Source organism: Monopterus albus, unplaced genomic scaffold (genome assembly GCF_001952655.1).
Source record: "Monopterus albus unplaced genomic scaffold, M_albus_1.0 scaffold122.1, whole genome shotgun sequence".
NCBI classification, from domain to species: Eukaryota; Metazoa; Chordata; class Actinopteri; order Synbranchiformes; family Synbranchidae; genus Monopterus; species Monopterus albus.
In genome coordinates, this window is record NW_018128002.1 from 935,614 (window position 1) to 951,359 (window position 15,746).

Sequence of the window (15,746 nt, forward strand, 5' to 3'; positions counted from 1 at the left end):
CCCCCACAGTTCTGTGTCAGCAATGAATGGATACTTATTTAAAAGAACAGGCAGCTGTGATTTAGGGAAAAAGACATGTTTGGCTCTCATGTCATCCCAGCAATGAAATGCAGTCTTTTTTTTTGTTTGTTTGTTTGCTGCCTAAATAGCAGAGGCAGAAACCAAATTTACATCAGCCAGATTGAAGTGAAAAGTGACAAGGAAAGCATTAGCTGGTTTCTTCTCACCCATTCATGTCTTCCTATCCATCTTTTTATCCATTGTTTGCTCCGGGATTTGTTTTTCCCCCCCCAGTCTTTCTAGGGAAAAAAATGACAGTGTACGAGTGAGTGTGGATTTGTTTGCTGTGCCACTACTGTAGACACCTCTTCATGTTGCCTTCCTGTTTTTTTTTAAATCATCTCTCACTACCTTTCTGCTGTCACTTCTTGAAATCTTTGTGCCTCTCATCTCTGGTGCACCTCTGTGAGCGTGTTTGTGTATTGCTGCATTTTTGAATGTGTTAGTGTGTTTCAGCCACATCTGCTGTTTTGCAATGACTGTATGTTAGTGTGACGCAGTAACAAACCTTCCCACAGACACACAGATGCATGTGTTTTGTGAGGACCCTGATTAACATAATGCATTCCATAGTCACCTAGCTGTAGCCAGACCCTGGCCTTGTTTTAACCTTAACCCCAAAAACCAGTCTTAACCCACACACAGCCCTATAAAAGAAAATGAGTGTCAGGAATTGGCGCATGAAGCTGCCAATAATGTCGAGGGGTGAACTCAATTATAGAGCCAGACCAGAATAACAAAAACACTGTTTCTTTAATGAGCGCACTGGAAACAAATGATAGAGAACTACGTAAACACGAGACACACTCAGGTCATTAATACAGTCTAGGGTCAGAGCCAGCAAACTTACACGGCCAAGGAATCCACAAATGAGAGGTCAGAGAGGGAAGTCCGACAATCCATGCACAGAAAGCAGTCCGAATCAGGAGGGCAAGGTGGAGCACAATGGTCAAAAACACAATCCGGGGTCAGAACAGGAAATACAGCTACAATCCACTGGAAAGTCTTACATGAGTTAGAACAATCTTGCAGCTTCCCACTGGGTGAGAAGCTGCTATATACTGTTATGAGCTGGTGTGGATAATCAGAAGCAGGTGAAACCAATTTGGATAATCAGCTAAAGTTCCCGGGAGTCAGGGTGAGCTGGGGACAGGAAGTAGTATCAAAATAAAAGCATGACAGGAAGCAAATGGGACAGAAACATGACAATGAGGAACAGAAAATTTTCCTAAAAGTCAGATTGGCTCTCACTAAGATAGAAACATGAGCACAGACATACACAACACATAGTTTGGTGGCACACTACATCATTTGCCACAAACAAAGAAATCAAATTTAATGTGCCAACCCTTGCACCCTTCCAAATATCAAAAGACTTCATTCATTTTTGGTTATTCAGCAGCAGCAGCCTTTGATGGCAGTGGAACAGCCCAACTCCAAGCAACAAAATTACAGAGCAGCACAATAACTCATTATTACAGAACAACGATCTTAATAAAACAATCATTTAATCCACATAAAACAGGTTCTCACTCAAGCTCGCTGTCTCTCTCTTTCTGTTTCCTAACAGAACAATCTACAAATTGGAAACAAAGCTAGTGTGAAAAGGATTGTGTTGCTAATTAATACTAGTCTGTCAGGCTGTTGCTTGAGGAGTGTGTTTGCTGCTACCCTAAACTCACAAGGCCATCTAGGAGTTTTAGACACCCTTCTGTTTCTCAGCCTGATTCCATAACATCAAATCATTCATATTTATAACTTTTTTTCCCAAAGATATACCACAGTACATTTGCCAGTAGGCTGCACAGCTGTTACTGGCAAGTATGGCTGGTTGAGAACAGGCTAACACCTAGATGAGGATGCCAATTAATTGGTCCCAGAAGTGTGTTGGTGGGGTATGCAGCTTTCAGAAAGTGCAGTGAGACATTATACACCAGGGGTCCCCAACCCCCAGTCCCCAGACCAGTTCCGGTCCATGGATTATTTGGTACCGGGCCGCAAAGAAAAAAATTTGTGGTTAAAATTATAGTATCTTTTATAGTTTTCTTTCATTAGTCTTAGTTTGAAAAACAACTGTTTCTGCCCTTGCCTCACTACCGCACTTGACTCTGGCATGCCATTTTACACATCAGCGACACAAGCTAACCCTTTAAAAAAATGAGCCAAAAACAAATTTCACTGGAGAGCTTTTTCGGGAAGGAACAAGCAAATGATGGGGCAGCAGAAGGGTCACCGACTGCCAGCAAAAAGAAAGCTGCATTTAAAAGAAAATACCACAATTCCTACCTAAGTTACGGGTTCATCGCAACAGGTGATACACAAGCTCCACACCTGCTATGCATAATTTGCGGTGACCGACTATCTAATGAAGCCATGAAACCCTCAAAAATGCTTCGCCACATTGAGATAAAACACCCTGCGTTAAAAAACAAGCCCCTGGATGTTTTTTCTAGTTGCAGGGAAACAAGCCCAGGGCTCCCACTGACTCTGCATTATGGTGAGTTGATATTAAAGTGTAGAATTATTGTAATTGCCTAATATAAAGTGTAATTGTTGCATTCAGATTACATACTATGAACTGACAAAGGTTTTTGTTATTGGAACCCCCATGCCTCTACCCGGTCCTCGGAAAAATTTTCATGCATGAAACCGGACCCTGGTACAAAAAAGGTTGGGGACAGCTATTATACACCACAGTGAAACCAATATAAATTTAGTATAAGTCAGATTGCTCTACACAGGAGGCTCACCGCTGTCATACACATTTTAAAACGCACACAATACTGTACATATGCACACACAGACACAGTAGTAAGTTGCATTTGACAGGAAAACAAAAACTTGACAGTGATACAGAGAACACAAAGAAAAGTACAACTTCTCTCCCAAAAAGCACAACGGGTGAAACTAGGGCACAGATATAAAGACTTCTGAGTATATCAGCGCCATCAGCAAATCCAGTGCTACAGAGTTGAAGAAGGCAACGGACAATGAATATGGTGTAGCGTACATACTGAGACTAATGAGGAGAAGAGGGGACTGAGCTGAATTACAGCAGTGGGAAGTGCTTCAGAAGGCACCAGATGCAGTCCTTCTATTAACTGTACAATGTTTTCCACATTTATAATAGACTTTTTTTTTTTTTAATGGATGCATGTTGTGTTGCTTGTAGTGATTGTAGTTTACTTGTAATTTAGAGTCAGTAGGGGTAAATACTGACTGATGTGTGCATTCAGTTCCACATTACAGAAATGTCGGCATTGTTAATATGCTTTGGCTTTAGCAGTCCTGTTAAAACAAGAAATCGCTAAGAAATATGTCCTCACTGTCACAATTTATATTAGGAACATTTTGTGTCAGTGAATGATGTTACGTGAACTTTATCTAGGGCACACTGGACTTTCATGCAGGGGAATGGCATTTGTATCCCATTACAGATCTACAGTTAGCCTTCACATTTTTATTATACCACAACCACAATATTCCTCAAACTTAACTAAAAGTAAGTTTTTTAATTGTCTAATCATACAATAATCATAGTTCTATTCCATAACCTGAACAATAAAGGGCATGGATTTCCATGTGTTAAGGTATGCTAGTACAGTAGCAGCTAATGTAACTAGGATCAAGCACATATGAGGGAGAGTTGTAGTACCTGAGTCAAGGACTCAGACTTGTGACTCAATTTGGACTTGAGCACTGATGAATCGGAAGCTGCACCACTACCATCGACGTTTACACTCCTTGTTTCTATAAATGATTTTTATGTATTGAGCAATATGGTGATGCAGTACACTGTTAGAAAGTTTAGATTCTAAAACGCGAGAGATGTGTCAGTTATGTTTAATGTAGCCCTTGATAGCTCTGACTCAGGTGATGGGGACTTGACTTGGGCTTGTCTCAAACTCAGTTTGGATTATTCTTTGGTGACTTGGACTTGACTCAAACAGTGGGGATTTGAGACTCAGACTCAAGGTTTAAGTGACCCGACTACAACACTGAGAAGAGGAGAGCACTATACCGAGACCTGGTAAGCTCGCTTTTTAACACAGTACCTTCAATTCAGTTTTCAATTTTAAACAGCCCCAACTAGAGAATGTAAGTGGAGCCAAGCACAAGCGAGTGGGGAGCAGGAGGAGGTGAATTCTGGAAGGAGCGCAGATCGACTTTTTTAAAAAAGAGGGAGCATTGCCCTGTGTCCCACTCTAATAGACCCAGAATGCATTTGTGTCTTGCACAGTCATCGAACACTTTTCAGTCAAAAACCGGCCATTGCAAGCTCAATAATGGAGTTCCTAAGTACTTTAAAAAGGAAACTGAAAGGTCATATAGATGTACCTTATATTCCTTGTTATCTAGGCCTGACTGTAAAATTAAATAATTTTTATTTGGAAAAAAAGTAGTTATTCCTTAGTTCTTTGGGATATAAGGCTATGGTTTAAGCTAAAAGTGATTTTTTCCCCCACATTTTTGGAATGAATGGGTGCGAGCTGAGTGAAGTGGGATGCAATCTGAGCTGAGTAATAATGAGCAGAGCAACCTGGTGCGGGGGAGTGGAGCAAGCAAACAGCTCTGTGAGTGAAGAGCAGAACTTTTCACCACTCTGCTCCGCTCATTTGCTCTGGCCCCAACTGATACTGACTCAACTGACACTACTTGAGGACATTCACACAGCTCCACATGAAGCTGCAAAAGGCTTTACATAGCTTTTTCTCATACGCAATGTGATTAGCAAAGTTCCCCCTCAGGGGGTCTTATCAAAAACAGACCTAAAAGGCCCTAGGGACAAATTTGTCCCCAGGATCACATAAGGGTGTAAAATTTTTATCAAGTCATATTTTTTCCAATTTTAAAACTACTTCTGCCTGAAATATACATATCAAATATGAAATATATTTTTGGAATATTTAACCCTTTATAGGCTAGTATGCTTACATAACTCCACAGTTTTTATGGGAAAAAAATTAAAAACTAAGATATTTTTCAAAAAATACATTTCAACCAGTATTTGATTATTATTATTACTATGCCCTGAGATGGGTCAATGATTGGCAGCAACACGGATGTTGATGGGGTTTTTTTTTTTACAGTGCACACTTACAAAAAAAATCCAACAATAGCTGTATTATTGCCCTGTTTTGTTTAAAAATAAATAAAAAAATTCAAGATAGGTTTGAACCAGAAGAACATTTATTTTACGAACATGAACACAGAATTATGAACATTGAATATGGAACACTAAATGTGGAACACTGAGTCTCTTTTATGATGTCTGAGTTCGGCTCAGGTGCAGCAGTGACTGCAAATAGAGTGGTCCTTCCACAAATATTTTTTACATTTGTAACAAGCGCTGCCAGCCTTTCTTTTTTCCTTGCAGAGGAAACACTGCCTTCTGCCCTTTGTTTTTGAGGGGCCTGCAGCAAGACCCTACAAATCTGCAATGATACCTGCAGCACCTGGTGTGCGGGGAAGGCGCTCTCTCTGCAGGATGTGGGCCCTCACCAATGTTGTCCCACCTGCTTGATAAAGAGCCTCCTCTGGTAGGACTTGCTTTGACTCCAGGATGGCTGGATCGCTGTCCACAGGATGTAGGTGTTGAAGAGGGAGATGTCCGGGATGTTGTGGAACAGCGCCAGTGGCTACCTGTTCGCTCTCCAACTGCATGAGTAGGTGGTGACAACCGAACAAAAAACCCAAAATATAAAACAAGACAATATGAATAAATGATCCAAGTATTCTTTCTCATGATAAACAAATTTATTTTATATGAAAATGCTGGCTTGTTTCACCAGATAGTGCCGACCAGGGCCAGTTTCTTTTTGAGCAGCTCCTCTGCCAGTCCAAAAGATGTGAAAAATTATCACACGTGATCATGTGTCCACTGAGCCCCTCAGTCAATTCCAGGACCACCATCATCCCCTGGCTGACTTTGCGATGTCCAGCTTTTCCCCTGTACACCTGTAGTTTCCAGCTCCAGGTATATGAGATCTTTGCATCACACATTGCCCAGATTTTTAGGCCATATTTGGCCGGCTTCTTCCGCATATATTGCCTGAACTTGCATCTCCCTTTGAACGGGACCAGCTACTCGTCCACGCAGATGTCCCAATCTGGGTTAAACAGCATCCGGAGCTGGTGCGTCCACAAATCCCACACTTGCCTGAAGGCAGCCAGTTTGTCGTCGCTACTTCGGGATTGGGACAGCTTGTCATCAAAGCGTAGCATGCATCCAATTTTGTGAAAACGCTTCCTGGACATGGTGGCCCTGAAGATGCTCTGCCCGGATTGCTCATTCCACAGGTTGAGTGTGGACTCCTCTCTCGACCTGTATACGCCAGACAAAATGAGAAGCCCTACATACGCTTGCAGCTCTTCTCACCAGCTCCCAGTCGATCTTCTCCCATGCATGTTTATCATGGTGAGAATATGCTGCATTATTTCCTCCATTAGCAGAAGTCTAAAGCTGCACTCAGGGTCGATGATGCGGGCCGCAGCATAATGTGTGGGTCCCGGGACCAAACCTGTGGCACACGAGACATAACGAAGAGTCTCTTCAAATTTGTGCAAGCCCAGAGGATCTGCCCATTTTTTAATGTCCAGCCTTGCACCTCTGCTACCTCAATCTCCCCCCGATGTCATCTTCTGATGACTCTGAAGTTGGGCATCTCCTTTAGTTGGAACGCTGAGGTTGACCCAGAGGAGGTCTCAGAGTCCTCAGAAGAGTCACCATCACTTCTTCCAGTGCTTCCATTGTCCATCTGCTGGACAACTATAAAAATTGCAAATTGGGACCCATTAGTTCGAAATGCATTTCTAACATCATGCATCACAGTACTCTATATTAGATTACATTTGGAATAAAATTATTTTTAATAGCTTTAAATGGGGATTTTTTTTTTTTATATTTGCCAAATTTGAACTACATTCATCCAACACAGCCAAGATGGCACTAAAAAAAGAAAGCATGCATACAAAAGTCCAAATGTGAACCCAGACTAATCTTGCTGTTAAGAGCTGACCAGAGAGCCACTGAGTCACTCAGAGGAAGCTGAGAATGTTAAAATGGCTGATTGGGTTTCACGCCATTAGCTTGTTTTGAGGTCATCAGATTAAATCCCAGACAACCAGGAGAAATTTGAGTGAGTAAAGTAATGAAGCAGTTCCCCACATGTACATTTACAATAAATGTCAGACTTGCAGCACAGCTCACAAGACACGGATCAAATGAGGATAAGAGTGAGGAGGTGACCCAGTAACCCCACAGATTACCTGAGCTGAGATACTACAGGCACTGAATATCTAGTGCAGACAGAACATAAAAGCTCTCATTTTCTCAGCTGTATGTTGTTTTAAATGGAGATCAACTCCTAAAGTGCTTTTACTGTATATTATGGACCTAACATGCATCTGCTATTTTTTAAAGTAGCACTTATAATAGAAGTGCAAAAGCAAATCACTGAGCTGGTGATTTGTGTTTGTGTGTGAGGGATGTTGGTCCAGTAATGCTGCTACAGTAAGTGCACTGTAAGATCACTGTAGTCTAGTGATTGAGAGAGCAATGTATTTTGTCAGTCCATGTGACTGAGCTGGATTCTCAAAATGTTTGTGATGTAATAAAACACATCACAAACATGCAAAGACACACTAAGAAATGCTTTGGTCCATGCCATGTGCATGCTTGAATATTTTCTAAGCCACTGCAGTTGTTAATCAGTTGTGAGTCAGCTGTTAGTCATCCTGCCAATTTAGTAAGGTTAAACCACTTTCTGCTTAGTTATGACAAGGCTGGGTATTATTTGTTTTTATATATTAGTGCCAAATTACCACTTTTTAAAATCATTTTTAATATCCATTCTCAGAAAAATATATGTTTTCACCAAAAACATTTTTATTCAGTCCACAAAGACCAAAGTTCACACACATTAAGCAGAGGTGGAAAGTACTCAAATGCTTAATAATAATGATCAGTGCGTACTTACAGATTGACACACACAGACACACATGCATGCATGCACAGACACACACACACACAAACTCTTGGGGCCCCCTGGTAGTCACACAGCTCCATAATATGACAAGGCAAAAATATAAGAATTTCATGCATTGGTCTACAATGGGAAAAAGGTTGAATCTGATAAAATATAGTAAAAATGTCATATATCACTACTTTTCTTCAGAATGAAATGCTGCCATTAAAGGATGCATGGTTTTATATTGTAATGGCAGTGAGATTAAAAATGTGATTATAATAGAAGTCAATAGGGCATTTTTGGCCACAAGGGTGTCACTAGTGAGTATCTGGCACTACATAAAAAATACTAATGCAATCAAATCAATTTGTTGCTAATCTTTGACATATCCAAGACTCTACTCACCACCCAAACCCCATCCTCCTACTATTTATTATATGGAAAATAATTCTTTTTGTTTGTTTGTTTGTTTTTTGCAATAAATAATTCATAATTCTAATTAATAACTGGCATTTAAATTGTTAAAATCCTGAGAATGATTGAATGTTTGATAGTTTTGAGCAAGTCTAAAAAGATTTATGAAAAAAAAAGCAGAAAAAAATATTGATGTACGTGTCAGGAATCGCCGCGTGAAGATACCAACAATGTCGTGGGTGTACTCAATTATATTGCCAGACAAGGTAAAACAGGAAACAATCCTTTTAATAAGGTGCCAGTCACAAATAACAAAATACAAAAACAGAAGTCCAGTAAACAGAATCAAGGTGAACATGAATATAGAGAACAATCTGGCAGCATCCCGGTGGGAGAAATCTGCCTATAAAGGGGAGAAAACAGGTGTAAATAATAACCGGTGATTAAAGTAAAAAGACCGAAACTAAGGTGAAACAGAAACAGGATGTAAAGTGACATGACAGTCAGGGGCAGGACCAGACTGGGCAGAAGCTGAGGTGACAACGGCCTCCATGGGCTCAGGAACAGGCTTGGGCTCAGGAGTCAGCAGTGGCTGCTCGGGGACTGGCTCGGGCTCTGGAGTCAGCTGCTGCAGTGGAAAGCCAGGCTGGGGCTGAAACTGCAGTGGAAAACCAGACTGGAGCTGAGGCATCTTCCTCATCCGCCTCCTCACTGCACTCCCAGGACAGAAGACCCACCAGGTACCCTTAAAGGGCAAGGGTTTGAGGTCCCTAGGGTCGTGGCCAGGGTTACAGAAAAGGAGCGCCCAGCTGAGACGGTGGTAGTGCGCTGGCCAACCCACTCGGGAACAGGAATAGGCTCGGAGGCGGCATCAGCACGCCAACCGACTCGCTCATGGACAGGAACAGGAACAGACCCGAAGGCGGCGTCAACTCGCCAGCCAACCCGCACAGGAACAGGAACAGGCTTGAAGGTGGCGTCGGTGCGCCGGCTGACCTGCTCAGGCCAAAAAAAAAGTTTCTGTGCAGGTAGGAAGAGTGGAGACAGCCTGGGCTCATGCACTGCCGGAGTCGGGAAAGGACACACCCCCGCGACCCAGTCGGCTCAGCTCCGCCAGCATACTGCCCAGGCTCATTCCCCAGTCAGCCAAGATCCACGCCCACACCCACACACCAGTATCTGTCCAAAATAAAAGCATGGAAACGGAAACTGACAGGACAGAATCATGACAGTATGGATGATTTAATCATTTTTGTACGTGTACATTTTTGGCCACAAAAATGTACAGAATGGTAGTACAATCGAGGAGGGTGGAGGGGTTAACATCTTAAATGCAGTTTTTACACTGTGATATTGCTACTTTTATCTTAAGTAAGCAATCTGAGTACTTCTTCCACCAATGATATGTGTGTTGCTAAACCTATGCAGTCATAACAATACATAGGGGTGTAAAAAATGCCCCAAAACTGGATTATTATATGATTTTAAAAGTTATGAAACAGTAAGCAAAATTACAAATATGACAAGTCACTCAATGCCAGCTGCCAGTACATCTTATGGACTAACCCATTTTGGTTGATATCAAAAAACTTAAGATAAAAATAAAAAAATTAAGGTTTTGATAACCGAGCCCTAACTGTATCTCAGTGTAGCAGTGGTGGGAAAAGGCTTCTTCTCTATGTATGACTCTGCTTCCATCAGGCCTACTGTAGAGGGCTGAATGAATGCATTTCAAACAGACCAGTGGGGGAATGATGAATTTCAAACAGTGCTGAATCGCACCAGAGCATCGAAGTATAATAAAACTGGACAGACAGATAGAGAAACATTACTCTCTTCATTTTCATTTCTCTCCCTCTGGACCGACAAGCCACCACAGCATACATGTCTGAATGTTTAAAAGGGTCTGTGCCATCCGTATCTAATTTATGATATGAACATGCTTTATGTTTACTGGATGAGTCATGACAAAAAGAAATTAACTTCTTAGCATGAGATACAACATGCCGTTTGCATGTTGAACTCACTGTGGGGAATTGCACACTGGGGCGCTTTTCTTCCAGACCGCTTATCATCAGCATGCGTAGTGTTTGTGCACAGCTTGTGGCCAGCTAATGCACTGAGCTGCAAGAGGGAAAATAGACATATACAGTATGTACAGTATAATAAATTAGCAAATATAGTCATTCAAAGTCAAAGCCGTCTCTGGTAGGCTAGTGGTTAAGGTGCAGCACTCTCACCACTGCAATACAGGTTCAAGTCAGGGTTGCATCAGGAAGGGCATCTGGCATAAAACACGTGCCAAATGTCAACATGCGAGTTGTTAGTGTGACAATTCACTGTGGCGACCCCCAAACAGGAAAAGCCAAAAGTGACATTCATTCAAAGTCATGAGTTTAGCAAGACCTCCTTCCAAGAGATGAACTGTAGCTTCATAGTCATACTGTGCCCCAGTGCTTTGCATTTTCTGAAATGATGTTGCTACACTTAGCAGAATTCTAATTCAAATGGCCCTTGAACAATACTGTGAATGGAGGAAAGCTTAACAATATGAAAAGCACTTTCTCTCTCTGTATGTAGTACAATGGCTCTGAGGCCTTTATTTCTTGTTACAGTATAGAAGGAGTTTCATAATGGGCTGTTCTCCTCTACTCCCTTCTTCACTGCTCGCCTCTCCGTGACCACACACACACTCATCGCAGATTAGATAGACAGTTGATAGTCACAAAGCTAACCCTTGTAGATGTAAGGGGGTTTAGATGATAGAGATAAAAGAAGAGAAGGAGAAATGGGTGGAAGAACACAGACTGTGTGCTGACAGGATTGTGACAGGGCTTAATTACTGTACCAACTGAGCTCTGTGCACTGGAAGCAATTTCTAAGGATTGTAGTCATTTGAATAAATTAAAACACCCTTTCATTGGACTTCACTGTCTCACTACAGGGTTGCTGTAGAATAAAAGTCAAATCAAAGAGAAAAAGGCAGAGAGGCAGAAATGAAAGAATGGAGACAGAGGAGACCCCACTTAGGCAGGATGGTATTGAAGAAAGATAGAGTCAAAGGGGGGTTGTTTTATGGTTGATCTTGTGTGGGTGTAAAATAACAAAATAATGGTGGCATCCCTCTTTTTAGTCCTAAACTCTCCTACTCCTATCTTATGCAGTGCTATTATTCTTCTGCTGGCTGTGGGTATTTAATGATTAAACAACCCACATTGCTCTTCCCACATGGATTTTCCATTGACTAATCATCATCCTTTTCAATTACCTTCCCCTGTAGACACTGAGGGCTGTGAGCACATGTGGAGGAAGTTCCATGGTCACTGCTACAGGTACTTCAGCCGCAGACATACTTGGGAGGATGGTGAGAAGGACTGCAGGGAACACAGTGGCCACCTGGCCAGTATCCACAGCCTGGCTGAGCAGAACTTCATCAGAGGTGGGTGGAGGTGGGAAGAACGAGAGCACAGGGACACTGTGCTCTCGTTCTCCACAGCATAGCCTGTGCAGCCTGCATACGTGTTTGTTCTTAACTGTTTACACGGCAGGATTTTTTAAATCAAGCTGGTAAATTGGGTGTCCAGAGCTCTGTAAATAATAGTAAATAATCCTATTCATTTTCTGCAGTGTTAGGTAACTGGAGTATTTCCAAGGCTTGGATTAGCAGAAAAAAACCCTAGAAAAATCATCAGTTAACACAGGGGTGTCAAACTTAATCGCACAGGGGGCCAAAACTCAAAGCACACTTTAGGTCGAACAGGATAAAAATTTATTGAACAGACTAAAACTAAACACTTTTTGAACATAAATATGAATTGAAACAGGTAGAATACAGTATTATACCAAAATAAATTAACTTGAACTTAAAATCAGCAACCGTATTTCTGCTAAGGCACATGTGTCAAACTCAAGGCCCACGGGCCACATCTGGCCTGGCATACAATTACATCCGGCCCGCCAGTTTACATTTGCAAACACCTGCTTTTTGTCTGGACACAAGACGTTGCACACTTTCATCATGCAGCTCTTCAGAAACTCTCCCTCGATAAATGTCCGGGCTGATTTTCTCCTCTGCCACAATAAAACTTGCTTTTACAGCAGCTTCACTGTGTGATTTCGCTTTGGTGAAAACGTCTGCTGTGATGTCAGATTCCTCTTCAACTCCTCTACCTTCTTTAGCTTCTGCTCTGCATTCACGTTTTTCAGCTTGTCCTGATGTTTTGTCTCGTAGTGCCGTCTTAGGTTATATTCCTTAATTACAGCCACATTAGCTCCACAAATAAGACACACGGGTTTACCGGTAATGTCAGTAAACATATACTCAGCCTCCCACCGGTTTAGAAAGGCTCTGTTTTCAGAATCAACTTTTCTCTTGGCCATTATTAGGGGCTAGCTTTGACTTGAAATTAGGGTTGTATACATCAACAGACGCTTGATTGATCTGACATAATTGACACGGTAATGATCGCAGGTAGCCTTCATCCCAAAGCGGATGTGAATGTTATTAGCAAATTCTAAACAAACAGTAGAAATGCAAGGGGAGCAACAGCATTATGAAAAATCCTTACAGTGGGTAAAATAACTCCACAAACTGAAAAAATGGACAAAAATTGCAGTTGACTCAGTTCCAACTATTTGTCTGACAAAAATAGGTGAGGACAGTCTCTACGTTTGCGTATGCACAAATTTAATTTAACAAGTCATTGCTTGATTTGACTGTTTTTGTGCCATAAATATTTCTTTCCTCTGTGTTTTACTGGGTGAGGTTTATGTGTCAAACTGTTTTTCCAAAATGACATTTACTGCTGGTATTTAATAATAGCATCAGATATTTGCTATACTAGTTGATGTTATGGTTGATCACTCATGGAAGTGAAGTGAGAAAGCAAGCTGGACTCAGATGGCAGACTCAAAACAGTGCTGATAATAATCCTATATTATAACAAAAGCTAGTTAATGAAGGGCTCAGTCATATGATTGGTGCAGTCTGGCAAAGGTAACTGGGTAGGTGCAGAGAAGATGGGTCAGCAGGATGAGCAGTGGGAGACCAGAGGACGGGGACGTGGAGGTGAGACAGCCAAGGGGTTGGAAGTGACGACACAGGGTTGAAGATGCAGCGGCGTAGAGGACAAGTGTGCGGGTTGCACGTGAACATTGGTGTGCGGGCTGCATGTGCACGCTGGCGTGCGAGGACAGATGAGCAGACCCGGAGAACTCAGGTGGAATGAATGAGATGGCTGAGCTTGCAGCAGAGAGCAGCCGCTGGTGTGAGGAGTATTCAGCTTAAAGGAGGGCGTTCAGGCAGCTGCAGAAATGAAAACAGAGGTAGAATTTGTGGGAACTAGGAGAAGAGAAACCCAGGGGAGACGGTGACTGTTAGAATCCAGGAGTAATGAAATAGTCTTACTTCGAAGAGTGAAGATTTTTGGTCGAAGCTTGGCCAGAGATGAGCTAGAAACCTCAACATTCTGGGGATGAGTGATCATACGCCAATACCTTAAGTACCAGTGTAGGTAATTAGGTAACCTGACAGTTGAATATTTGGCACAGGAGTGAAGAACAAAACATTGCTACACTCGTGTTTTAATGCAAGCTGATTGGATCTTTCAGTAAGGTTACTTAAGTATTTGGACACAGAGAAGTTTGATCTGTGCCAGGCACTATTACTATACTAATATCCATACAGCCTTGTTGGTGCCTCATTAAAGCCTTCATCTACTCACTCTGAGCTTTTTGCCCCTTGGCAGTGCTTCATAGCCTTGTGTTGTAATAAGGCCAGCTCACCAGCAGCAAGCTTCTGTAATATTGGATCCACCTTCTGTCTGGGACTCATGCCAGGACAGTGCCATCCATCTAGCATTCATCCTTCTTCTACATGCTCACAGTTACTGAAACATTTGTTTAATTGCCCCAAAAATGGAAGTCTCAGCCCCTACAATAAGGGGATTATAGCCATTAGGAAAATTAATGGGCCTGTTAATGATGGTAATCAGATACACCATGATTGAAATTGCATGACATACAGTATGTGCATGCACATGAACATGCCTGTAGGACCATGCACAGAGACATCCATAAATGACAGGAGTAACACATAAATGAGATTAACCCCAAATACCATTAGTGAAATTTTTGTTTCACACATAAAAATCTCACCAGTAGGGCAGTACCTCTGTTGTTACTCACCTCTCAGTTGAGCCCCCAGAGAAACTGCTCACCGCTGTGTCTGCTGCTGTTCAGCCCCAGGACTAAGTCTGGATTCATGTTTGGAGCCTGTTGCACAGAGATGAATAACCTAAAGTTCAATGAAGCAGTGGACCAATCTTCTCTGTGAATCTGGAGAAAATAACCCACAGTGATGTAAGAAATACTAGCTAGTGCCTATATTCTGCCTGTGTATTAATTTCTGCTGTGCATTACTTTCTACTCAGGACTGAGCCATGACAATACATGGATCGGGTTAAATGATCGTACAGTAGAGGACGACTTTCAGTGGACAGACAAAATGGACCTGGTGAGGAACCAGCTGTGGCTTGATTTGTCTGTTAATTCTTGTGGAATTTCAGGCCTTAGAGAAACAGAATAAATTTGTGAAGAATAACAAAAAAAACTAGAGACACTCTTAACTGCAGCTTGAAAGATCCTGATCCTTTTGATACAAAAAAACTTTAGCTCCATTATATTCTGCACAGAATTTAGATTTGTTTTTCGGTTTGTAAAATTACAACACAAAAACATTACCAAGGCAAAAAAGAAAAATAATAATGTCCTGTGCAAAACCTACTATTGTGAAAAATTCTGAGAGCACTGATTAGTGCCTAAAGAAAATTGTGTTTCAATGAAGTTAAAAAAGAAAGACTGGTATTGGCTTCTTATATTTATTTGGTTAACTATGTCTGTTTTTGTGCATATGTGCATGCAGCAATATGAGAACTGGCGGGAGAATCAGCCAGACAACTTCTTCGCTGGTGGAGAGGACTGTGTGGTTATGATTGCTCATGAGACTGGCAAATGGAATGACGTGCCCTGCAACTACAATCTGCCCTATGTCTGCAAGAAGGGAACAGGTGAGAGTAAGGAGGAGGACAGAGGGGAAAGTGGTGTGGACAACCATGACTAACACAGAGGTGAGCAAGCAGAGAGAATTGCGGGATAGAAAAGAACGCTGGCAAAGAGGAAAAGACTATGAGGAGTGAGAGACCGCGAATTTGAAGTGTCACGATGAAGAAGCATGAGTTAGTTTTTTTTTAAATCCTGAAAGGCAAATCATAAAATTAAGGTGATTAAAGAAAATGTTGTAGC

The 15,746-nt window shown here is 41.8% G+C and overlaps 1 protein-coding gene across 5 annotated transcripts in view; it reads left to right on the forward strand.

Moving 5' to 3' along the window:
- The window catches only part of ncanb (neurocan b), a 193,811-nt gene that overhangs the window by 160,184 nt on the left and 17,881 nt on the right, over positions 1-15,746 (forward strand). For 4 of the 5 annotated variants that reach the window (XM_020612265.1, XM_020612264.1, XM_020612267.1 and 1 more), the window contains 3 exons: positions 11,725-11,883; positions 14,876-14,958; positions 15,367-15,511. In XM_020612265.1, the coding sequence (XP_020467921.1) occupies positions 11,725-11,883; positions 14,876-14,958; positions 15,367-15,511 (387 nt within the window). Of the gene's footprint in view, positions 1-11,724; positions 11,884-14,875; positions 14,959-15,366; positions 15,512-15,746 lie in introns of those variants that run through there. The other variant, XM_020612268.1, reaches the window with a different exon arrangement.